The following is a 25625-nucleotide window of genomic DNA, read 5'->3' on the forward strand; positions in this document are numbered from 1 at the left end:
TTTAGAATAACAAACTGCTGTAAAGGATAAACCTAAATGTTGTTGGCTAAACTTGCAAAAAGTTATTTTTGTTTATATTGATAGTTCATTGCAGGTATTCACAGATAGCTCTCTCCTATGAAGTTATTCAGAATCCCAGTTTCCTTTTGTCTGTGGCTCCATCAGTTTGTAAGGCTTTTAGCTCAGGGATGAAAAGAAAGCGAAGAAAATCACCTATTTCTCAGATAAATAAGTGCCAGATATTATCAGTTTTAAAATAAGTGCCAGCTATTATCAGTTTTAAAATAAGTGCCAGATATTATCAGTTTTAAATGCATATTGCATCATTCATCATCATCATTCATCATAGTTTTGCTGCAGTAAGAAGCCTATTATATTTTGTAATTGTTCACCTTTTAATTTAGTTGTTTTTGCCTCTGTTACAAGACATTTTGCCTTATGAAGGCAGGACCTAAATAGCTTTGTTCACTAGTGAAATCTCAGCATCTGTTACGATGTCTGGGGCAGAGTGCACCAAATATTTCTTGAGTGAATGAATGGATGAAATAAAAGGCATGTGCCGTTCCTTCATGTACTGAGGAACTTTCAAGGAAGGAAATTGCAGTAGTGACTTCTTAAACTTATGTAACCACATCAAGAAGCAAAAATGAAAACTAACTCTGGAAGTTTTTATGATACCCACTAGATTATAAATTCCACAAGGATGGGAACTGTGTTTGAATTTGAAATTCATTGTCTGCCCAAGTACTGTCAACATATCCGACATTCATATATTTGTTGATGGACTGAATAGATTAATTCTGATATGAAGTCAGACTGACATCAAAAAAAGGAAGGATTTTGCTCTAAGATAAATTTTAGGATAAGTTAGAAACATAATGACTACAGGTAATTTTCAAACCTGGATGCTAAAATAAATAAACAAAAACCAGGATGCCATAATAGCAATGCAATACAGTTTCTTTTATGATTTTTCCTAAAAGGGATCTGTTGGTTTACCTGGAGAAGTTGGAATAACTGGAAGTATTGGAGAAAAGGTAACTTCTTCCGTTATTCTTTTTAGCAGTAAAACTTTTAGGCTCAAATCAATGGAGAAATATTTGTATGACATTTTATGTTAATTAGAAATCACTCATCATTATATTACCTGTGCTGAATCTCTTAAGGATATGGAAATAGAGATAATACCATATATGTCTCCAAATTTTAAAGAGAAGTGCATTCTTTGTAATAATATGGTCTGAAGTGAAAATATGAAACTGATGGTACAGGCTTGTGACTAGAAATATTTGTATCTGCCTTATGAGAGCAAACACTCCAAAGAAAGCAGTTTTGACAGAAAAATATGCTATCAGTTTACCTGATCCAAGTCTCAGACACAATCTCTTTATTTCCAGTATGCTGGTATTCATGGTTATGTCTGGCTATTGTAATGGAATTTTAATGTGAATCTGTCTAGTCTTTATAATTGTTTCAGTGGCATTTAAGTGTGGTAAGTAGACTGCATAAATAAAACTTTGTTCAATGGTTATACAGATTAGTCATTTTTTATAATATATTTGATACTTGTACTATTCTGGTATTTTTATGTATCTCAAAATTGTAAGTATTTTTACTAAAAAAAGCTCTAGTATATGAAGCATGGTTGGTTGATAATCCTGTTAATTCATGATTTCTATTTTCATTTTAATAAGATTTTTAGTATTTTAGCCCTTGAAAAACATCTTACAGGCATTTTTAGTCTCTTAAAAATCTAGCAAGGTTTTGGGTACAAGTGCAAAATTTGTAAATTAAAAAATTACTAGAAATTAAGATCATAGATGCATATAAGGTATGATTCTGACAGAAATTTTCCCACCCAGGCTTAACTCAATCACGACTAAATAATATGCCTCAACATTTGTCTTCTCTTTGTTTCAAAAGGGAGAACGTGGAAGTCCAGGTCCAGTAGGTCCCCAGGGGGAGAAGGGTGTTATGGTAAGAATTTGATGATTTGAAGACACATTTCCAAAGAGTGCAATAAAGTTAAGGCATTCCAGAGGTGGAATTGCCTTGAATGGAATTTAAGTAAATAATAATGCTAGCATTTCTGTTTTTTCTTTAAACAGTTTATCTTTCAGAATGTTGTATGGAGCTAAAGAGCATGCAAATCAGATGATTTGGTCAAATAAGTGTATAATTTTAAGAGAATTAAACTACCATAAACTAGATAAAATGGATGAGGAATAAAATTCAATTAGGAGTCCACTTATCTTTCACAATTAGTAGTTTATTTCTTATTTTTTAAATTTAAAATTTTTTTATTTATATAAAATTCATTTATATCATTGTTCATTTTTAAACAGTGTTTGCTTTTTTGGGGGGGTATAGGCCAGAGGTTCAGGAAGTAAGAGGCTTCACCTGAGACAGAGTGGGGAGCAAAACAGGCAGATCTACTGAAATACACTGCTGAAGGGAGCAGCGGGCAAGTCAGGAGAGGTCTGCTGGGCTATGTGTGGGTTAGCTCCCTGGCCGGGGATAAAACTCAGGCTGTAGTGGTGACAGCACTGAGACTTAACCCCGAGGCCACCAGGGAATCCCTCACAATTAGTAGCTTAATACACATCACCATTTCCCCTCTTCCATGAGCTTATGGTCATGATTCCTTGCTATGTGGAAACTAATTAAAAGCTTTGCATTATTTCTTATATCATTAAGATAGCACTAGTTGACAGATTTTATATTTGGATTGCACTTTTTAGTGTATCAAAATTCCTAAATATGCTAGGAACTAGAATAAATTAAATTAAATTAAATTAAATTAATCAATTTAATAATTTTCAGAATTATGAGTGATCTGGTAGCATATAATACTGTCTATAAATTCATTTTACGTAGGTTTTTGTTCAGTTTTAACTTCTGTTTTATCAGAAAAAGCACAATAAGATTTATTGAGCTATCTCTAGTTAGTATCAACTGGAAAATTTAATATGCCCAAAGGATCATAATAATTGAGGAATTATTAGCTCTAAAACATTCTCTGTAACAGTGTTAATACCATAAAGGGTGTGGTCCTTCTAAAAGCTGACAGAGTATTTGTGCCCATCTGCATTCCTTATTTATAAAATTTCCTAACTGGGCCTCCCCGGTGGTGCAGCGGTTGAACACTGGGTTGCAAAGCTGCCTGCAGCCTCTGCAGCACTGGTTCGATCCCCGGCTGTTCCCGGCGACCAAAGGAGGGTCCCACATGGCGTGCAGACCTCTCCTGCCGCCCGCTGCTCCCCTCAGCAGTGTACTTCAGTCTTTCTGCCTGCTCTGCTCCCCGCTCTGGCTAATTCTCTCACCCTCCCGCGCTTCTGACTGTACCCAGTGCTTGTATAAAATTAATTAATTAATTAAAAAATTTCCTAACTTCTGAAAATGATATTTTTCATAAGCTGTACAGTATGCATCTATGCATAGCATGTTGTAAACTACAGAAAGATATGATGAATATTCTCAGTAGGTTATAGTATGTGATGCTGTCTCAAAATTTTCTATTTTGGGCAAAAACTTTCTAATAAAATGGTATCCAGCTTCTATGTGAACATTTTTTATAGCTTGTCTGAGAAACTTTTTCTATGTCTTCCTTATCTTGAATTCAGGAAGGGGACATCTCATCATATTTTCACTTTTTATTCCCATTTATTATCTGTTGACTTGTGTTCAATGAATTTTATTATGATCTGGAGTTTATATCCTTCATATTTTTTTCCTCAACTTTCAGGGATATCCAGGTCCCCCTGGGGCTCCAGGACCAGTGGGTCCATTGGGATTACCTGTAAGTATAGCACAGCCTTTATATCCCCTTCCAGAATGTTTATTTAAACCCATCATTTTGCTTATACCAAACTTTGTTTTCATGCAAAATAAGTAATGTGCAAACTAAGACTAATTCTCTCCCTAGTCAATGCAAAATTCTCTAGAATATGTCTTGGTATCAGAAACTTCCTACCTCTACTTGCTGTATTATTTACTGCTCACTTCTAATAGTCAGTACAACCAGTCTCAGTTTTACAGCCTGTACTAAAAAATATTTAAACTTTCTTTTGAATAACCACATAAAAGAAAACTGAGTTAGTAATCAAGATTAGAAAGGACCAATTGAATAAATGGTATTTGCAAGATCTCAAATGACAACATAATTTGTAGAAAATATACCTTTATTAAACAGAAATTAATTTTAAAAATACTCCATTTGCTGTTTGTAGGGACAGTGAAATCTTGACTCTAAAGATTTTGCTTATCAAAAGCTGACATTTCTTATAAACTTAAATATGAAAATGGTCAGCCTTTATGATCCCTAACCACACTGTTCTTATCAGAAATGGTTTATGCTATTTTGTGAATTGTCTGTTTTGAAGATAAGTCCAATTTTTTAGTGTATTGAGAATATATATTTAGTAAATTAAGTTGTCTTCTAAAATTAGGAAGACTATTCTAGGCCACAATTGCCAAACTTTTGACTCATACAAGATAAAATAAATTTGAGTCCTATAAAACTTAATATTTTGGCTATCTAGTATTATGGAGATAATTTGTTTTTAATTAAATCTTCATTTAAGACTATAAGGTATAAAATGATTCATTGTAATTGACTTAATAACTTAATTCTCATAGCAGGCCAATTTTGTGGCATGTTTATTTTGAAGATTTGTGACATTTTTCATAATAACAGAAAACATCTACTTTTATATTATGAGATTATCAAAAATATCTAGAGTGACAGGGGGCGGGGGGGGAATCTTGCAGCAATAACCATTTAATGGACCATAGGGATTAAGCCAGCCAAGTGGTGTCTCTCTCCACCACCATTCCATGTGTGTTCCTTCAGAAAACTAGTTAGTCAGTGAACATTAAAAGCTTTACATTCTTTCCCAGGGGGCCTGTTGTATCATGGCTGCAAACAGCAACTTCCTTGTTATAGTGTATGCAGCCTGTTAATTTCATGGGTTGCTCTAAGGGACTGTGGAGACAGCCCTTTTCAGGAGTCCTTCATATCTGACCTCATGTTGTCCCCATTGTTAAACTCCAGGCAGGTATTCAAGGTGCCTTTGGGAGGCCCCAGGGCACTGTGGCCAGTGGCCACATTGACCGAGTCATCATGTCCATCTGCACCAAGCTGCAGAACAAGGAGCATGTCATTGAGGCTCAGCACAAGGCCAAGTTCAAGTTCCCTGGCCACCAGAAAATCCATATTTCCAAGAAGTCGGGCTCTAGCAATTTTAATGCAGATGAATTTGAAGACATGGTAGCTGAAAAGCAGCTCATCCCAGATGGCCATGAGGTCAAGCACATCCAGAATTATAGCCCCCTGAACAAATGGCAGACCCTGCACTCATGAAAGCGAAAGAGCTGCCACCTTGTTAGGCATGCAAATAAAATCCACATTCTTATCCAAAAAAAACAAGTTCACATTGTTTCAGAGTATAAACATCTAGAAATGAGATTTCCTCAAGTAGAGTATGTCAAAAGCAGAATATTGAGGGAGGGTTTTGGTATTTGCTGGGTAACTAAAGCACATTTTTTAAGGAGACTAATCAATTTTATTTTATGAATTCCCAAGGAAAATTAAATGTAATAATAAAGGTTATAACTATTATTCTGGTAACATTCCTGGGAATTATAACCTATTTTAACATTTTCAACTTGTAGGGTCACGTGGGGGCAAGAGGAGCACCTGGGAGTCAAGGCCCTAAAGGACAACGAGTAAGTAGTCTAATGAAGGAAGAACATTAGCCTCAGAAATTGACTTCAGAAATAGTGATGTGTTCAATAAAAATAGCTCTGTATCTTCTAAATTATATTTAGATGTTGGGTTTTTCCCTGTTTAAAAAGTTCATTGATGCAGTCAGGACAGCTGATGAAGTTCTCTGCATTAAGGAAGACTGGGAGTCTAAATGAATTTGCAGTGGGGGGAAGCTGGGGAGAGTGCCATCGAGAGCAGCTCTGCCTCTCACTCTCCCAGCCCAAGCTTTTATTAAAGATATGAACAAAGGGACAAGAAAATAGCATGCAATTGTGTTTTTGCTTATCCAGATTAATAAGTTATTGCTGAAAACAAGTTTTCCTGATTGGTAGGGAACATGTGCACAAGCCAGCAGGTCCTCAGAGAACAGGAGTCAATTCTGGGAAGTTCTGTTGCAGAACTTCTTAGGTCCTGGAACTCTGTATGCAGAGTAAACAGGTACGCTCAGAAAACTCAAGCTTCCTTTAGGGCAGCAGGCTCCCAACACTTTATTAGTTGAAATACTACATTATTTGGAATGCAGCTCAATCTTTTGTACATATCTAGCCATACTTTTCCATCTTATAATTTTACTTTGTCATGTAGAATTCTTTTTCCCAACTTCCAGTTTCATTCTTTGGGGGAATTTTAAATATAGAGATATTTAAATAAATTATTCTTCTATTCACAGGAGAATTACATAGCTAGGAATAGTAGCTTCATGACAAAATAAGAGCTGAAGATGGGATGACTAAGTTTATTGATTGTAAACCAGAGGTGATTAAATCATCATTACTAATAATTATGTATGAGTCAAATTAAAAATATTTCACTCTTTAAGTCTTTTAAACATTAAGTTCTAATTTTTTAAAGAAATAAGACCCACCATTTTTGCATGTTTGTGACATGCCAGATATTTTTACATATAATATGCAAAACTACCCTAGAAGGCGATATGTTGTATGTTAGAATTGAGGACTCAGAGAGTGGAAGCATTTCACTTATAGATGCACACAGAAATGACTCAATCAAGATTCAAATGTTAGAGTGATGACACCTAACCCTATACTTAATACTACAAACAATATTAGGTTTTTTTCTTTGATTAATTTGAATATGTAGACATTAAGAGTTCTATTTTCTCCTTTGGCTTTACACTGGTTTTTAGAGTAATGAAGAGAATATTTAAAGATTCTAAAAGTGTGATCTTTAACTAACAAAGGCACAAAAACAATAACTGAATTTTCTAGTTTGCAAATAAGAGAGAAGTGTTAGGAATGTCCTGTTTGAAATAACTTTAATTGTATGCCCTGTGTTTAGATAAAAATGAAAGAAAGAGCAAATTTGTCTTTACTATTACAGTTTTTCTGAAAAAACTGTTTAGTGGGTTACAGATTTACAGTCTATAAATATCTCATTGACCACATCTATTTTAACCCCAATGAGATTAAAAATAATAAAATTTAATATAACAGATGATCTGTACCCAAACTGTCATTTTATGGTCTGTACCCTGCCAGCATTCAGGACTTGGTCAGGTCGAATGTGTTTATTCCACTTTGTATTAGTCATAGTGGAAAAGTTCAACCAGTCTTGTGATGGATGGAAAAAAAAAAGTTCTTATTCATGTAATTTGTTAATTAAGTAATTGAGATCTTATCACTATCCAGGCAGAAGTCATGAACCTAAGGAAGATCTTCTCCTGAATCATTTGTGCTATCTCATAAGTCATATGGAAAGTTCATTGACTCTGCTTTTTTAGCTTCCCCATGAGTCCTATGTAGTTTGTTACTCTATCCTGATTTACTGCTTTTTCCTCAACTCTTACCTCAAAGGTTTATTTTGCTCTTATCCTCCAAACACATTTAATTGATTCTCTTCCAAAATGCTTTTTCATCGTTATTTAAAGTCATGTAGTGCTTTTTAAACAAAACAAAACAAAATCCTGTTTAGAAATAATGGTTTTGTTGGAATAAAAGTGTTTTCTTTACAAAGAATGTTATAAGCAATCAAGGAACACTAGATATACAAAGAGAACTAAAGACTAAAATATTTGAGAAAGAATGGTATTAGGAATTACAATCTAGTTGTCACTTAGTATCATCCTATTTCTGTTCTCTTCCCATCAATCCACTTGCTGCATGGGTGGGATGTCAACATTGTAGGTCCTTCCCATGTTTTTCACCTACAAAAAAAAAATGAGACTAGAAGTCCAACCCACTTAGATAATTGAAAAAATGTCAGGCTTAGAGTTCCTGTGCTCCAGCCCTTCCCTGTCATCCCAAAGGCTGATGGGAGTCAATATTTCTAGCTCACAGGTAACCCCTTTGTGGCACACAATGGTGCATACTACTTGGAGGAGAAGCTGCACCCTAGATATGTTTGCACTGAGACCATAACTCTTATTTTAGAGCTAGTCCTTGTGTGCCAATACTTTCTGCCTGTGATTTATACTGTTAGCAAATATTCCTGTATGCATTGTTAATGGTAGAACCATTCCCCATGAGGACTACCTACCCATCTGCCTTCCTCCTGCCTATCTGCCTGCTACCCATTTAACTTCTACTGATTTCCTGCAATTGATAATACACTTTCCTAGTGCTGTGGGGATCCAAGGTTAACTAGCACTGAGATGTAAAGCAAATGCATTTTATAATTTAATGACTTAAGTCTAGTGACCTCAGACATTAGCACTTTTTCAGGAAATATGAAAAGCTCAGACAAAGAACAGTGCCCACCATCAAAAAAAAAAAAAAAAAACCCTAAACAACTGGTATCCTGAAGATTTTTAGCATAGAGGGTGACATAAAGACATACCACTGAATAATTTTTATTCTGAATATAATGCTTAAGATTTAAATGGAGAGGAAGATTGAAATACCCTTATTAGAAATATGTAACTTTTTTTTATTTTCTATGCAACTTGTAGAATGGATAGGACTGTAAAATTCTGAACTTGAACCCTTCAGGGAATTGCAAACCATACTGGGAAAGCAACCATCAGTATTTAAGTTTAGATTCAATGCTAATCATACCTGGAGTATGCCAGGTGACACAGAAGAGCTTCTGTGTTTTCTTCTGCTAAAGAATGTTTATAACAAGAATGAAGAATCAAAAGTTTTCTGCAGAATCACAGATAGTTTTTGTTTAAGGTAGGAAACAGTTGTTCCACCTGTCTAAGTCAAGAGTCAGAAAAGACAGGCATTATTAGTTAGGTATTTAACAGTCAAGCAAAGACGGGCATATATGGTTAAAAATAAATCCAAATATACTGAATCCAAGTTAAAAATACATTTGTTCTATGAGTAGAGTTGTTTCTTTCATTCTTAGATATTTAGCCTATTAAAATTGATTACTAGGGTTATGGAAATGTGTGTGGAAATTTCATTAAGTCTTCCTAAATAAACTCATATGCAATTTATATTAATGTTTTTATTCATCGTTTTTTCCCCTTTTAATTGGATCATTCCTATAAAGTAGTGGTTCTGTCTCCAGTCATTCTGTCTCCAGTGCATTTAGAATTAAATTGAGTGTTTAGGTTTGATTATTCTTTAAAATTATTGCATGTAATTCAAGTACTTGCTTCTTTAAAACATGTTACCTTATGTACAAAGCTATCTCATTTTATTTCAATTTTTAGAAGTTACCAGTAGTTACCCATTGTAGCCAAGCTAAGTGAGGATAAATAAAAGATTTTTTTTTAATTTAATCAGCCTACAGTCTCCAAGACTGTTATAATCAAATATTTTAAAGCAGGTATTTAAAAAGTAACTTCATGCCCAGTTAGATGCCTATTACAATGCTAGTTGTCTAACTATGTTAGAGCTTGTCTTAAGTCTTTTTTTTTTTTTTTTTCCAATTTCAGGAGTCTAGGGATAACTCCTACAACCAATATCAGTGAAACTTAAAGAAGCTGATAAACCTAAGCTTTTAATTAACTTACCCTTAACTGAAGCATAGGGAATACTGAACTTTCCTAGAGTTCTGCCAGCTTTAATTTCTTAACAACTCTAGGCTTTATAGCTTTTAATGAGTGTAATTGCTATACTTTAGATCTCCTTGATTTTAACTAAATGTGGTCACCATTGTCATTACTGTAGGAACACAGACTTCTTCTTGTTCTCTATATAGGTCTGGTTTAGTAATAATGAGAACATATTTTTTAATGTAAAAGTATTTTTAATATAAAACACTTTATAATGGGTGACTATCATTGCTATGTAATTTTGGAAGGTGTTCTTTTCAATACTTACAAATGTTTAATGTTCATTTTGTAAACCTCTTCTAAACTCAGGTCCTCCATTTCAGCCTGAGTTCACTTGCTTAACAGGATTCACTTTTATTTCTTTGCATTATTTGACACAAATCTATAATCTTTATAATGCCTAATTATTCAAAGTCTTTGAGCATTTAGACTTCTTATGAATCAGGCAGCTAATTTATATTTGTGACTTCAGTCTCTTCTGAAAAAGCAGGACTTGGGACCTCCCTGGTGGTGCAAGGGGTTAAGACACAACCTATGAAGCTGTCTGCAGCCACTGCAACATGAGTTCAATCCCCGGCCAGACAGGGAGCTACCCACATGGCACAGCAGACCTCTCCTGACATGCCCGCTGCTCCCCTCAGCAGTGTATTTCAGTCAATCTGCCTATTCTATTCCCCACTCTGTCTCTGGTGAATCCTCTCACTCCCCCTCACCTCTGGCCTGTACCCCAGTTCTTGTATGCATAAATAAATAAATCTTTAAAAAAAAAGGCAGGGCTTGAACTCATCCATTCATGTCAGTAGGTGATTTGTATGCCCAGACAGAAATTGGCACTTAGTTATGAGACTTTCCTCCTGAGCTAGATGAAGCCTTTTCTGCATACATATCTAGACAGCCACTTAATCTGATTTTATCCAAGAAATGAGACCTATTTGTCATTTTTGGACCAAATAGTCTGGATGAAGCTGAAAGGGATTATGCTAAGTGAAATAAGTCAGAAAAAAAAAAGATAAATATCAGATGGTTTCACTTATATGTCGAACATAGAGGAACCAAACAAAGGGTCAGGACAAAGACAAAACTTGTAAGCTCACCAGAGATCTGAGGCATCCAGCAGGGGAGGGGGAGAAAAGGAGTCAAAACAGGAGGGAAGAGCACAATGGACTGTGGTGATGGATCATGAGTGCTGTGATGGTGGGAGAACTGCAGAAGCAACACCTGAGGGGAGAAATCAAATATTGTCCAGAAATTAACAAGTTGTAAGAAAATAAATTTATACATCAAATAACTTCTAAATTTACAGCTCTGTGTCTAGGGAGGCTTTTGAAACTTGATCCTTATGGCTGCTGTCATGTGAATGTAGGCAGAAAACTAACTCTCTAGCACTAGTCTGGGAGATAACTGCCTCATTGTGGTTAATTGTGTAGAGTCAAACTCATTATCTACCCCCCAGAACTAACTTACATTTCCAATTGTTTTTCCAAAAATGCCTTTATTTCTAATGCCTACCAGTTATTTACGAATAAAATATCAAAGATAGAAATTCCATGCTGCAAAGGGGTTTACTACCCAAATCTCCAATGGACACCTTTTCAATCTAGTTCTTGTTTTCTATAGAATTTTAGAATGTTGACCATTCATTCCTTTTCTTCCTCTCTGCTGCCTTCCTGTATTACTCTAAAATTTTTCCCCAGGTATCATCTTACAGTATAGAGAAAAGAAAATAGGCAGAGGAAGTGTCAATGCAGGCAAAACAGGTGTCCATACAGGACGATCAATATAAGCTGCTGAATTTTTACAACGAAGGTTATTCTTAGAGCCTGTTTCTAAGGAATCTTTGCACTTAAAACTTCATTTGTTAACCATTATACTTTTATCCATCACCATTAAATGGTCAAACATTCTAATCATGCCCCCACCAAGGACCTTTGCAGTTGCTGTTTTCTCACAGTCACCTTTCCCAAGAAATTTGCATGACCTAAAAAAAAAAAAAAAAGAAATTTGCATGACCTGCTGACTTACCTCCTTCAGGTATCACTTTAGAGAGACTCCTCAGGCCACCCTATGTAAAATAGTGCTCCCACCTTGGATTTTCTCAAGTCCTTTAACTTCTTTTGTTTTTTTCATTGTACTTGATTATCTGTAGTCACTTTTTATTTTTGTTTTATATGTTTGCTAATTTATGAATTAAGGGATTTGTCTCTTCTCCAGACCATAGCCCTGGGGCTAAAGTAGTAACTGGCTTAGACACTAAATAAAATCACCCAATTATTAAAGTAAGCCCATGATCATCAACTTGATGTTCAAGATCCTATACAATGAGACTACAACTTAGTTTTTCAGTCTTTAATGAATAGAGAGCAGAAAAGGAAGTCAAGGACAAATCATGGAGCACATTAACTATAGACTGAGAAATGTTAGGGCTAGACCTGAGCAGTGGCTTTAATTTAAGTTAGTATGAGCAATGGCGCTATGATCCCCATACAATGTGAGTCTACTCTCCAATTCCGTGAATGTGCCCTATAGGATCAGGTCATGTAGTTACTAAGAGCACCCACAAAGAGCATCCAATTATAGTAAACAAATTTTAATAATAAACTAAACCAAAACTAACCTTAGAGCAGGTTCTGAAGCCTATGGAGCTCCTTCAAATCAGCATGTGGTACTGGGAGATTTGTATCACTGTTTTGTATAGAAATCTTCAATGGCTTCTCATTTTTAAATATAAACTCTAGTCCTCATTTTCTAAGTCCCAGTCCATCCACAAGCATTTCTTAGTATAGAAATACTACATGTAAGTTATAGCTCAGCTTAAAAAAAGAAAAAAAACCTATTTCTTCCATTCTTGGGTATCTTTTTTTTCTGCTCCTGTGTCCTTTTTTCATACTGTCATTCTATCTAGAGTCTTTCTGTTTCAAACAAGTCTGTAAGAGCATGATCTCCAACTGTCAAAATGATGGCTTCATTTCATTTACAAAAAATCAAAACTGTCTCCTTTTAGCCCTTAACATGCTTTGTCTCTATATATTATAGTTATTTTGTAAGCTTCATCATGGAGAAACTATTTTTTAATTGTGTATCTTCATAAACATTAATGCAGTGCCTTTTCCACAGTAGATGGTGAGTTAACATTTGTTGAATTAATTCCCTTGAAAAGGACTGTAAGATCTTCTAAGAACAGTTATAATTAGGCAAAGAGGCAGATTCCCTGAGAATTGCTTTTGCAACTAATGCTTCTTTACAGCAAATTATGAATGAATATCAATAGTAGCTTAGCTGAGAAATATTCATATTTACATGAATATTTCCAACAGCATCTCCTGTCACTCTTTCTGTGCCCCTGCCACCTTCCTGTAACTGTTGTAGGTTCATGGCAAACAAAATGCAACCAGCACTTATTTTCTAATAAAAAGAAGAGCAGTGTGCTATTCCAAAACATAAAACTTAAGACAATTTTTGGGCAAACTAGTCACTGTTGATTTAATTTATAGTTGTTTTCAGAATGAATTCAAGATGTCCTATAAATGATAATGTAAACAAAATATTCCAATAACATAGCTATGTTACAGCCACCACTGCAAATGAATCGGCTATTTTTGTGGTGATTGATTTACTATTTGGCTTTAACACTTGAGAAAGCTGGCTTGATTCTTCTGTGCAAAAGGGTTCATCTGTAGACTTTTCTGTAGTCATGGCACAGAAATATGCAGAAAGAGTTTATCTACTACAGAAGAGCACAGTTTCTTCATTTGTAAGAATGTATAGTGGTAAAAAAGGGACCATTTCAAATAAACAAGAGATTTTTTTTTCCCATCTCCAGGGACCAAGAGGACTAGATGGTCTCCCTGGGGAACAAGGTATACAAGGTGCCAAGGTAATCACTGACTTTGTCATTTCACACACAGCTAAGTTTTATTATGCCCCACTTTCCCAAAAAATACGTATTTTCTTACAAAAGTGTGATTCTAACTTTTGTCTAAGTATGAAGCATATATAAAATTTTTATTACACAGAAATATTTCCTTTTTTTGAGTCACAGAAATTTATGAAATTTTATTCTCCAAATTCATCTGGCTTTTAGAATAAGCACATACTTCAATAAATAAATTCCAACATCAATACATTGGATTCAGTTTTTTTTAATACTGAATTATACACTTGAGATCTTCATTTTCAGCATGTACACTAGCTCATATAAGACGATCATTCATGTTCTTATTAACCCCTGTTACTGATACTTTCTTAGGGTGAAAAGGGAAATCAAGGAAAAAGAGGTCCTTGTGGTCTTACTGTAAGTAACAAAGCATTTCACAATGAAGAGAAACATTTAAAATCTTCCCTGTTTTTCTAGGTGTGTGATTAATATTTGGAGAGGAACTACTAAAGTATTTTCTTTCTCATGTAGGGTAAGACTGGAAAGCCTGGAGAAAGAGGACCACAAGGAAAACCTGTACGTAATTAAGAATAATCAAACCATAAGCAATTTCTGTCCACTTTATTCTCTGGCACAGCTGTTGTGTGGTATTCAGTTTGTTAGACTAAGAGATTACAAGTTCTTTTCCTGTAATCACTGAGTCAGTGTTCTTTTTTGGGGGGGGCAATTGATTACTCATTATGAACCTCAGTTATATTTAACCCCTATACTGATGGTAATAACTGTTACTTTAACTTCACCCTTGTTAGGATAAATTAGTTGTTCTGTAAACTCCATTGTAAAATAAAATGGTATAAAATATAAATGTAATGCAATATTAATGACATTAATGTAGGAAACTTCTTGAGAGTTCTTGTCTACTTTTATTTTAACTCAATTTGAGTATTTTTGACCCTTATAATATATAACTATGTGCATTCACATGACATTACTCTAGGAGCTTTAACACTGTGTTGTACTAGATATTTCCTACCAAAAAAATATTTTCAAAATTTCAATTTTTCCCTAAGAGGCAACAAGTTCTTTGACTATCACTAAGGGGAAAAATGTTTTTAAAAAGAGAAAAATACATATACATATATGTATACAACATAAATATATCTACACAAGCATATATATGATATTGACCATTATATACATTATGATAATATATTACATGTATAATTTTGAGCATATAAACAGTATGGGTATTAATTTTCATTTGGAATAATAATGTTTAAGATTGACATTTTAATTTGCTCTCTCTATATATACATGCATATATAAATTTTAATGTTATAAACCTGGATAATAATTTAAATAGATGGCAACTGTTGCATCAGAAAGGAATTGGACACAACGATTTAGGCAGCGATAGTGACTGTCACTGTTACTTCTATCTCCCTGTTCCTATTTGAAATCTGCTGCCCCCTGCCAGTTGTTTCCTTAATAGCATCATGTTTGACAGAGACCTGAAAAAAAAAAAAACACTGTTCAGACAAGGAACTTGTATGTGAAATTTCATTTTATTAATTCAAGTCATCCCAAAAGAACATTTACTGAGTATTAAGGTTTACCATTTGGGTTTCTATTAGAGTAATGGAAATGGTCTTTCTGTGAATTCTTTCCACTTTATTACACTGTATTACAAAGGTAATGTGTCCCAATGAGTGGATAAATTTGGAGCACATCTTATTTTAGAAAAAGCAGGCCAAGAGAACTAAAATTACTTACTCTATGCATTGTTGACATGCCTAAGAATTTCACTTTCATTTTCAGACTATCAGATATGCCTGGATAAATATGAAATTTTATTTTCTCAATCAAATAAAAGATAGTAGAACCATTTTGTAACCAAAGCTTATGGCAAGCAATTTCCAGAGGCAGCTGGAAGAGTAAAGTTATCTTAGTGGATAACACGGGTGGTTTTCTTGATTGAAATGGAACATAATTTTAAGATCTTGGGAAAGTTAGGATTTTCAATTCAAGAAATCCGTCACAAAGATTTATTTGAATCTTGCACAGTGGTCTTGGTGTCTTTTACCCTTTCTGTACTGCCAACAAACCGGCCATGCTGTGTAATAGAAAAGATATACTGAAGGTCAGATTGACTTTTGTTCTAGAGCATTCTCCTAATAGCTGTGTAGTCTATGTTTTCTTTAATATAAATAAAGAGTTTAATATAAATGATATGTTTCAGAAATATTTAAATAGAAAGCAGTAATTTTAAAAACTGTATCCATGGTTTTCCCCTTTCTGGTGCTCTTCATTCCTTTTCTGTAGATGTACATTTTCAAATGTTATCATTTACTGCAGCTCATAGAACATCCATTAAACTTCCAGTCAAGTTCTGCTGGTGATGGATTTTCTTAGTTTCTGTTTATGAAAATGTCTGTTTTACACCCAACCTTGAAAACTGTTATCACTGAATGTAGAATTCTGTGTTGAAGTTTTCTCGTTCTTATTTTCATTCAGCACTGTAAAGATAACATGTCATTTTCTTTGGCCTCCATTATATTTCTGATGAAAAGCCCACATTTACCTTCCTCATTATTTCTCTGTGTTGAATATTTCATTTTCTTGACTGCTTTCATGGTTCTCCCTTTATCTTTGACTTCCAGCAGTGTGACTCTGATGTGCTAGGATGAATTTTCACCAGCATATTTTTAGTTACATTATTGAGTGTATTTATATGATAGCTACTTTAAAATCCTTCTATGATAAATCTAACATCTAGGTAATCTTGAGTTTGATCTCCATTGAATCTTTTAATTCCTATAAATGTGGAAAAACATATCTCCTTTCTCTAGCCAGACAACCATACATAACTAAATATAGCATTGATGATTATTATTTAGAAGATTGTATGTTGAGAGGAACTTTGGATATCTTTACTTTCTATACAACATAATTTTTCTTAGTCTTTAGCTTGAAGATAAAATGATAAATGTGATCAAATTTATAGTTGCCAGACTTCCCAAGGTAAATAATGTAGAAGACACAAATTGCTAATAGACTGAGACACTGTTTTATAGTCATTAGTTCTGGCACAAAGTACTTGTTCAATAATCTTTGAATGGGAGCATCAGAGAGAATCTGGAATTTGATATAGAGTTTCATATACCATTTTGGAATATACTTCCCTATCCAAGACTCAATTGCATGAAAAATCAGAAATCATGATATAAATATGGGGAAGGATAAAGGGAGTTGGAGATGTGTAATTTGATCATGTCCTGGCCTCTGGGATCTAAGGCTCCTCTGCTTTTCCTTTTTTTTTTTTTTTAATTTGAAATCACATTTTTAAAAAAATGATTCATAAAAAAATGGTTCACAAAAAAATGGCTCATGAGACATTTCACATTCTTCGTTACATACTAGGTCTTCAATTCTGGTGTGAGAATATAAAAACCCCACTTTAAAATAATTATGAATAATTGTCACTATTTAGGAATGTGGATTAAATATAAGAACATGAGCAGATCAAAGAATTCCTGCAACTCAACAACAAAATAACCCAATGAAAAAATTAGTAAAAGAACTTAAGTAGATTGTCTTAAAAGTAGTTATACCATGAAGGTAGGCTCAGTATCACAAGTCATTGGGGAAAATGCAAATCTAAACCTTAATGAGATGCTGCTGATGACCTTTAGGATGGCTATTATTAAACAAATAGAAAGGGAGGATGGGAAGGTGGGAATAACCAATGTTGGAAATACATGGATGTAGAAAAAAATGGAATCCTTGTGCTTTGCTTTTGGGAATATAAATTGGTGGGACTGCCTTGGAAAACATTTCAGTTGTTTGTCCAATTATTAAGTATAGAATTATGATATAAACCAACAATTCCACTTCTAGGTATATATCCCAAAGAATTGAAAACAGGGATTCAAGCATACACCAGTATATCAATGCATATAGCAACATTATTCACAAAAGCCAAAATAGAAAACCCAAGGGTCCTTGGCAGGTGAATGGATAAATGAAATGTAGTTTATGCATAAAATGGAAATTTTTCCATTTTAAAAAGGAAGTCTTGACACATAATATTACAACATCTATGAACCCTGAAAAGACATGCTTTGTGAAATTAAGCCAAACACCAAAGAATACTCTGTGATTCCACTTATTTGAGCTACTAGAATAGTCATATCCATAGAGATGGAAAGCAGAATGGTAGTTTTCTGGGGAAGGAAGAGGCGATAGGACATTACTTAATGAAGACAGAGTTTAAGAAGATAAACATTTCAGTTATCACTTTAATACAATAAATATTTCTAAAGATAGATGATGGTGATGGTGGCACAGTAACCTAAAGGTACTTATTACCACCAAAGGACACTTAAAAATTCTTAGGATGTCAAATTTTATGCTACATATATTTTACCACAAAAGAAAAAATGTAGAGGCAGACAGAAAAGTTGGGTGATAGGATAGTAAAGTAAAACTGAGGTTAAAAAAAAAAAAAAAAACAAACCACTCAAGCATCATTGTTTTTTCAACTTTTGCCTTTGTTCAGGGATTACCAGGATCTCCCGGGAGTACTGGAGATAGGGGGCTTGCAGGAGAGCCAGTAAGTTTCTCTTTATATTTTTTAATTGTATTTTTCTCATAATGTATATTTATCTTTCTGTTTTTATTGTACTTTTGTGTTGTATCTGATATTTTATGAAAGCAGCATTTATCATAAGCACCTCGTTATGCAGCATGAGAATTTTGCTGTGGATATTGGGTTTAGTGCCTTCCTGGTCTCATACAGTCAAATTTGTTCTTGTTTTTGTGGAACTGTTAAAATTTCACATATTTCTGTTTTCAACAAAGACAACTCTGTCTTACTGAATCTCAGAAATTTTCTTTCTGAATGACTCGCTGTTTGTACAATAATTATTACACTGCCACACACACAATCACATTTATGAACCCAACTCTATAATAAAAGACCATTTAGAGAAGCCAAATTCTACATCTGATGGGCCAAAAGGTACAAACATGACAGAAATGCTGTTACATCAAGAATACAAATACAATTTCATAAATGCTACTCAATTGCAGACTTTCCGTGGAAAATGGATTATAAAAAGGAAAGAACTTGTCACACCTACTTTCTCACAAATTATCCTTTATTGCCTATGAAGTCATTCTGGTTAGTGGTATCAGATGTAATATGCTGTAACATGCTTCTAAGATTTACAATACAATGTAGTATTTCAAACTACTGAACTAATCTTATCCATCAGTTGACACAAATGTTTACAGGTGACCTCTGCATAATTCATTTAGCTAACAGCAAGTGGAAAATGCTAACCCTCACAGAGTTATTTAACCAAACTGTGTTCCTGCCCTCCCTTACATATTTAACTATGATGTGAACTCTCTAAACAATAAATAAAGAGTTGGCTATATAAAATTCATTCCACAGCATCTTTGATATGGCATTGATTTTATTAAACTTTAACCTTCTCCCTATTTAGTACATTTTAACCAGCTATCCCAGTTCTAATATTTACTTCATCAAAAATAACACAACTCTCTTTAGCAGTGTTTACTTAAATACGTCTTTCTTCTGAGAAGTCTGTAGCTCCTTAAAGTCAAACACCATTTCTTATTTGTAATCCTCTTCCCTGGTATATCTACCCAATACATGTTTGTTATACTGAATTGACCAAAAAAAGTCATTTACACAAGGCATAATCCTTTAGCCAGTAATATCAGATAGAGTGTAATGAAATGAAAACTAATTTAATCTTAATAAAGAACATATTTAAGTTAAGTGTGTCAGTAGAGTTGTGGAAATGGCAGTGACAATATCTTGGGATTTATAAAGGAAGGATTTATTATTGTGGCCATAAATGACTAAATTGCTTAATAGCATCTTGAAACTGACAATTCAGAGACAGTAAATAAAATATAAATCATTTTATAATGGATATAATGAATTTACTGTATATATTCAAGGAGCATGGTCAAATCAGAAAAGAAAATAACAAAAGAAAATTGGTAAAATGATGGACTTAGAAGTCATATTGAAACATTTATATTTGAGAATAATAAACTAGGAGTATACAGCTTTTATATCTCCAATACTGGTTAGAGTTGTTTTCTTTTTCCAGACAGTTTTCAAAACTGCTTTCTTCACTACAGTGCAAGTATTGGGATTTGAATAGTTGGCCATTCATTCAACAAATAGTTATTAAGAATTTGGAGTGTAATGTAAGCATGGAGTTTTCAGTCCAATATAGAAGTACACATGAAATAATCACAGAAGTAAACTAATAATTACAAATGAGATACCTTCCAGAAAGTATCGGAATCCAGCTCTGAGAGAACAAATAACGGAAAAACTATCCTAATGTGGGATTGTGTAAACTTCTCTGAGGAAAAGCATTTGAGCTTTGATTTGAAAGATCAATAGTAACTACCTGGGAAAAAATGTGGGAAGGTCATTCCAATGAGAAGTCATTAGCTGGGAGTAGTGCAAGGTAAGGATGGACAGGGAGGCAGGAACCAAAACACATACAAATTCATGAGTGCTATTCCCATGAATTTGTATTTTTACCCTAAGAACAGAGAGATATCATGGATGGGATAGGGCTAGTTTTATAACCAGATTATTGTTTCATAAAGATAATTCAAATGAGAAAATAGAGATCAAACTAGAAAGGACCAAGAATGACCTTCTTTTACAGTAATCCAGATAAAAGAGCCCTTTCGTTTAGCAGAGGAAAGAAGTGGGTAGATGTAAAATATTCAGAAGGAAATAAAATCAACAAGAGGTATACTGTATGTGGACATATGATTCCTGAGTTTCTGGCTTGAAGACCTAATGAGAAGATACTAGGAATATTGGTGGAAAACTAGGTTTGAGAATGAAAGTTTATAAATTCAGTTTAGCCACGTTGAATTTGAGATGTCTTTGAGAATGGTGAAGTTGGCTTTAGTTATGGACTGTACTGAAGTTAAAAATATTTGAGTCACTGGCCTAGGCATAAGAAAAGGAGATCTAAGGCTGAATTTTGAAGAAATTCTATATTTAATATATGTTGGTAGAAGAGGATGAAACTTCAGAGAAAGTAAGATGAAAATCAGACTCAGGAGTTTTAATTTTATTAATTTTATGAGTATTAGTTTTAGTAAACTTTAATAAAGCAAAACTGATTCTCAGATCTTAAATTTTATTTTTAATATAGGGACCACGAGGACTTCAAGGTGATACTGGAACCCCTGGAGAAATGGGTGCTGAGGTAATTTGGGGGAGCTCTTTCTTGTTAGTTCAATACCCAATGCTTTTTTTTAAAGATTCTTCTAATGTCAAAGTTGATATATTAGCTATATTTTATGAAGAATAATTCTATAGTATTTTGTGCAGTCAAAAAATAAAAAAAAAATTCCATTAAAATCAAGGATGAATACTGTACCTAATTTTACACATTTAAAGTTTTCCTTTTAACAGTTCATTTAAGTGATATAAAAAAGTGAATAATCCTTCCCCTCTACTGATTTAGAATTATACTGATAATCCTTCACTAGAAAGTATTATATATCCTTTATAGAAGAATATTGAGAGGTGGCTGCTATCCGGGGTATATTTTGTAATAATCAACCACTCTTATTATAATTTTAAAATCCTGCCACTTCATTTTTGTTGTTTGTTAACTTTTACCACTAAATAAGTCAGACATACTATCTTCCTTCTGTAAACTGCTTTCTCTTAGTTCTGCTTTTACATCAAGAGCAATTGTATTAGCCTTTCTGAATCTTAATGTGTAACTGTACTTTCTTTTCCTCAGCTTCAAAATCATACTATCAGTGACCTCAACGAGCAATATTGTCTGAGAACTCTTGGCTTGATAGCTCAAACTCATGTTTTCTCTTTTAATCTTACTAAATTCAAGCTGAAGTAGGAGACTGAATTTGTACCACATTAATAGTAATATGATAATAGTGAAAATCTGTGGAGCAGTTTTCATGTACCTGCCGGCATTTATGTGTTTTCCCATGTGAATGAATTCTCACAGAATTCCTATGAGATAGGTGTGTTATTCTCATTCTAAGGTGAGGAAACTAGGGCAAGAAATAGTTAAATAATTTGCTCCAAGAGCAATAGATAGTAGTGGTAGAACCTGGGTTTAAATTCAGGTGCTCTCCTCCCAGAACCCATTCTCTTAAGCACTGTGCCTCTCAATATGTAGTGATGCCTCTTTGTGCAAAGGTGTCATTTTTCAGCAGTTTTCAACTGGTATTAGAAATGGAGAAGGCAATTTACAATAATGTGCCAATCCATTACTGGCATAGGGAAAGAGGTACACAGAGACCAGAAGATTGACTGTTTGATTTAATGTAAGAAAGAAAGAAAAGAAAGGGACTGGCAGACTGGGAAAAATTAGAGGCTGAAGGAGGTCTATGAGATTAAAGGCAATGAAGGAAGTCCCTAAAGAACTGGAATCCTCTCTCAAGAGTGGGATATTAAATTCTGTCATTTATGAGGCATCAGAAACCCAGACAGTCTCACCACAGAGTTTTTTCTCTTAAGTACCAGACTATACTGTCTCTGGTAACCCGAACATCACAAAAGCAACTAAAAGGAAATTTAAACAATAGAACTTTTAAAATTGGGTAAATAATGGTCAAACAGAAAGAGTATAAAGCAACTAAGCTTTTAGTAAAGTGGTATATCAAGAAGTAAGGTATACTTCTTAAGTTATAGAATTAACATTAGGAGAACTGAAAAATTATTTTAAAAAATAATAGCCATTGATGAATGTGGCTGGGGTTTTTGTTATAAATCCATGTGTACTGTTGTGCATGTATAGTTTGCATTTTAAAAAAAGTGAATATGGATTGTGAGCCTGCGTCAAAATAGAAAACTACACTTCCTCACATCTGAAAGACTCTAGGTATCTTGGTGGTGAGTGTAGTAACATATATTTGAAGAGGTGTGAATCTATACCTCCAAATCATATACTATGTTATAAACTAATTTTACCTCAATCAAGAAAAATTTTTAATGCTGCAATGACATACAGATAAGTTTCTCAACCATAGATCTGAAATACTGCGAAATCCCTAAAAGATACAAAGCAAACAAAATACTTTGGGGCAAAATAGTATTGTGAGTGAATGTTTTAAATATAAAACCATGGGAATTGTAGTAGACATGTGTGTGTTTCAAATTGTGTATTTGTGTGTTTACACACGCACTCACGCACACACGCACGCAAAGTAATAGAAAGCCCCAGTCCTGTTCTTCAGAGAACAAGAGAGGAGAGGGAGGGAGGAAAAGAAAGGAGGAGCATACATAATTTGCTCAAAAACAAGACATATCTCTGAGACACAAAACCAATACCACAGCCATTGTCGAGCTCCTGACCTCGATATAGTCAGAAGTTGCAAGATGTTGTGTGTTTTCAAGATAGAAGGAAAACAAAGTTTTCTAACTGAACCCAACTCAAATAAATTAATTGATTAATCTTTCTCAATGTAAATAATTTTTATTTTTACTGCATGATATATTTTATAAAACCAATAAAGAAAACTGATTTTTTAATAGAGAGTTTTCTGGAGAGCTCAACAGAAATGGATGGGGAGAGTAAAGGGTCAGAAAGAAAACATAGAATATCATAATGGGAAGGTAAAAAATCAGAAGAGACAATGGGAGGTAGTTTGTCTTTCAGTCTGACCATGGATTAAAGAATGAGAGAAAGGAGAAGAAGAAACTGGTCTTAAAAGTCCTGATTTAGAATGATATTGTTTTGGTATCTGAACTGTTGTAAGGTCTCAGAAATTATATGGTCTATGCCATCAAATTAATAAAGGGGCAGCAAAGACCCTATCTCACCCTTGAGCTAAAAATGACTACCATCTTCTTATGAGTTTGTCCTTGTAATTGGTGACGCAGTGTGCACATATATCTAACCATTCTCTTCTAGGGACCTCCGGGAATTGAGGGAGAATCTGGCCTGCAAGGCGAGCCAGGTACAAAGGTAATCGTCCTAAATAATAAAGGGGAGGGCTTCTAAATTTTCACTGAGTCCCCTGTGTTTTCCACATGATGGCAAGTACCAGAACAGCAGATAAAACAGGAACTAATGGGAACCCCTTTCCTTATGATATGCCCTCTGTGATTACTGGACACACCATTTTAATCTTTCCTTTGTTCCTTCAGGGAGATGCTGGACCAGCAGGCACTGTTGGAGTTGCTGGGGAGCCCGGGTTACGAGTAAGTGCCTACTGGAGACCGTCTTAATGCACTGGTCTGCCTATTTCAGCAAATAAAAACTTAGCCTAAAGACTTCAGAAAATAGTGTAATAAACCTTTCTGGTGCTTTATAGAAAATGTTTGTCTTTATTTGATCATTTCAAAATGTTGACATAATCTAGTAGCTTTAGAGTTCTAACCTCTTATATCCTTTTCTCAGAATCAGAAGAACTCTCCATAACCCTGGCCAAATAGGTGGAGTCGCTGTGATAGCTGCTTCTTAATGTTGACATTAAGAAGAAATTGACAAAATCTAGTGATCAGTACTCAGGATATTTCTTAACCTAACAAAACAGGTTAACAAAAAATAAATAAATTAGAATAATGCAATGTTAACATGATTCATGGAAATAATTGTAAATAGTTGTAATTAGATTACAGAAGTTATTCTTATATAGACAACCTTTTAACTGTGGTTGAGGCTTTTTTTTTTAACAAGATAGTTGCTGAAATCATTTTAAGAGGCATTTATTTACTAAAAGGCAAAGTATGGGGATTAGTTTTGCATCCTGTTTCTTTCATTTTCCCTTTTTTTTTTTTTTTTTTACAGGGGTGGGTAGTGGAAAATCAGGGTAATGGAAATATCTCTGGAGGGAATAATGGGGCAACCATGAAAAAGCACTGATTAGTTTACTTCTAAACTGTTCATACAACAACAGAGCCGGTGCTACTTTTGGCTTCATAAAGTATGGCTCCACATTTCCATAAATTCTCTAGCTAGAAGACAGTTTCTTGATGATTACCTGGAACTTAATCACTGTTTCTCTTTTGTAGGGTAGAAAACACAGACCCTAAAACTGTGGTATAGTGATCAAAATTTAACTGAAGTAAATTTAGTTTACATTAACCCATGTACCTTCAGTATGGCAAGGTAATATAATTTTGTGAGGTACAGAATGTATATTCTGTCCTTAACTCAGAAACGTACATTAGGCTGTATAAATTTCCAGAGTTACCACGTTAGTGTATATCACCTTTAATTATCTGAGAGATTTTAATATTCTGGTGCCATCTTGTATTTGAATTTATAATGTTGTGTCTCTTTAAATTATCTTCAGAGTTTTTCAGCTAAATTAAATCATGCTCTTACTGTTAAATCCTCCTTAGAAATAAAGTAGAAATAGGAATAAATACACAAATCTACTTTCTGTAGATGCCAGGGGGCAAAAATAAAGATAAATCATGTAGCAAAATAATAAATCTGTTTCTACTACAAAATAGGGTGAACCAGGAGCTCCTGGAGAAGAAGGTCTCCAAGGAATAGATGGATTAAAGGTAAATTATACTTTTAATATTATGTATAATGTAGATGTTTCTGTGAAATTTTTTGAATATTAATTATTTTTGTGTGCCAAATAAAAATTTGCTTATGATACAATTACTTTTCTGACTTCCCATTCTTAATTTTTTTTTTTTACTGCATTACAGGGACCCCCAGGAGGAAAGGGAATTCCTGGAGAGGATGGAGAAAAAGGAGAGACAGGCTCACTAGGGACCACAGGGTCCTTAGGTAGTCCAGGTGTAATGGGCCCTCGGGTGAGTATTGCTAAGTTCTTTGTCAAATAGTCATCTCATTCCCCTATGTGTATACACACACACTTTTTTTTTTAGTCATTATTTTTATTTGTACTGAAGTGCCATTGTTTTACATCCTTGCTAGTGTTTCGAGAGTATTTGAAACCCTTTCCCTCAGGTGTAGTCACAATAACACTCCTACCACCAAAGC

General features: G+C 34.2%; 2 protein-coding genes and 1 non-coding gene across 3 annotated transcripts in view; all 3 read left to right on the top strand.

The window, feature by feature from the left end:
- COL24A1 (collagen type XXIV alpha 1 chain) overlaps nt 1-25625 on the top strand; it is a 260287-nt gene that overhangs the window by 153200 nt on the left and 81462 nt on the right. The window contains exons 25-37 of the mRNA XM_037499346.1: nt 984-1037; nt 1924-1977; nt 3746-3799; nt 5674-5727; nt 13552-13605; nt 13978-14022; nt 14137-14181; nt 18164-18217; nt 20832-20885; nt 23571-23624; nt 23807-23860; nt 25121-25174; nt 25328-25435. Of these exons, the coding sequence (XP_037355243.1) occupies nt 984-1037; nt 1924-1977; nt 3746-3799; nt 5674-5727; nt 13552-13605; nt 13978-14022; nt 14137-14181; nt 18164-18217; nt 20832-20885; nt 23571-23624; nt 23807-23860; nt 25121-25174; nt 25328-25435 (738 nt within the window). The remainder of the gene's footprint in view (nt 1-983; nt 1038-1923; nt 1978-3745; nt 3800-5673; nt 5728-13551; nt 13606-13977; nt 14023-14136; nt 14182-18163; nt 18218-20831; nt 20886-23570; nt 23625-23806; nt 23861-25120; nt 25175-25327; nt 25436-25625) is intronic.
- LOC119237334 (small nucleolar RNA SNORA70) lies at nt 4867-4998 on the top strand. The gene has a single exon (XR_005123273.1). It is a non-coding gene; the product is annotated as a small nucleolar RNA SNORA70 (small nucleolar RNA).
- On the top strand, nt 5027-5362 carry LOC119235821 (60S ribosomal protein L10-like; the record flags this gene model as incomplete). Its single annotated transcript, XM_037499394.1, has 1 exon — nt 5027-5362. A coding segment is annotated over one exon (336 nt), but the record flags the coding sequence as incomplete, so codon positions are not given.

This window comes from Talpa occidentalis, unplaced genomic scaffold, assembly GCF_014898055.3.
Source record: "Talpa occidentalis isolate TD23 unplaced genomic scaffold, MPIMG_talOcc4v2.1 talOcc4.9, whole genome shotgun sequence".
In the NCBI taxonomy this organism is placed as follows: domain Eukaryota; kingdom Metazoa; phylum Chordata; class Mammalia; order Eulipotyphla; family Talpidae; genus Talpa; species Talpa occidentalis.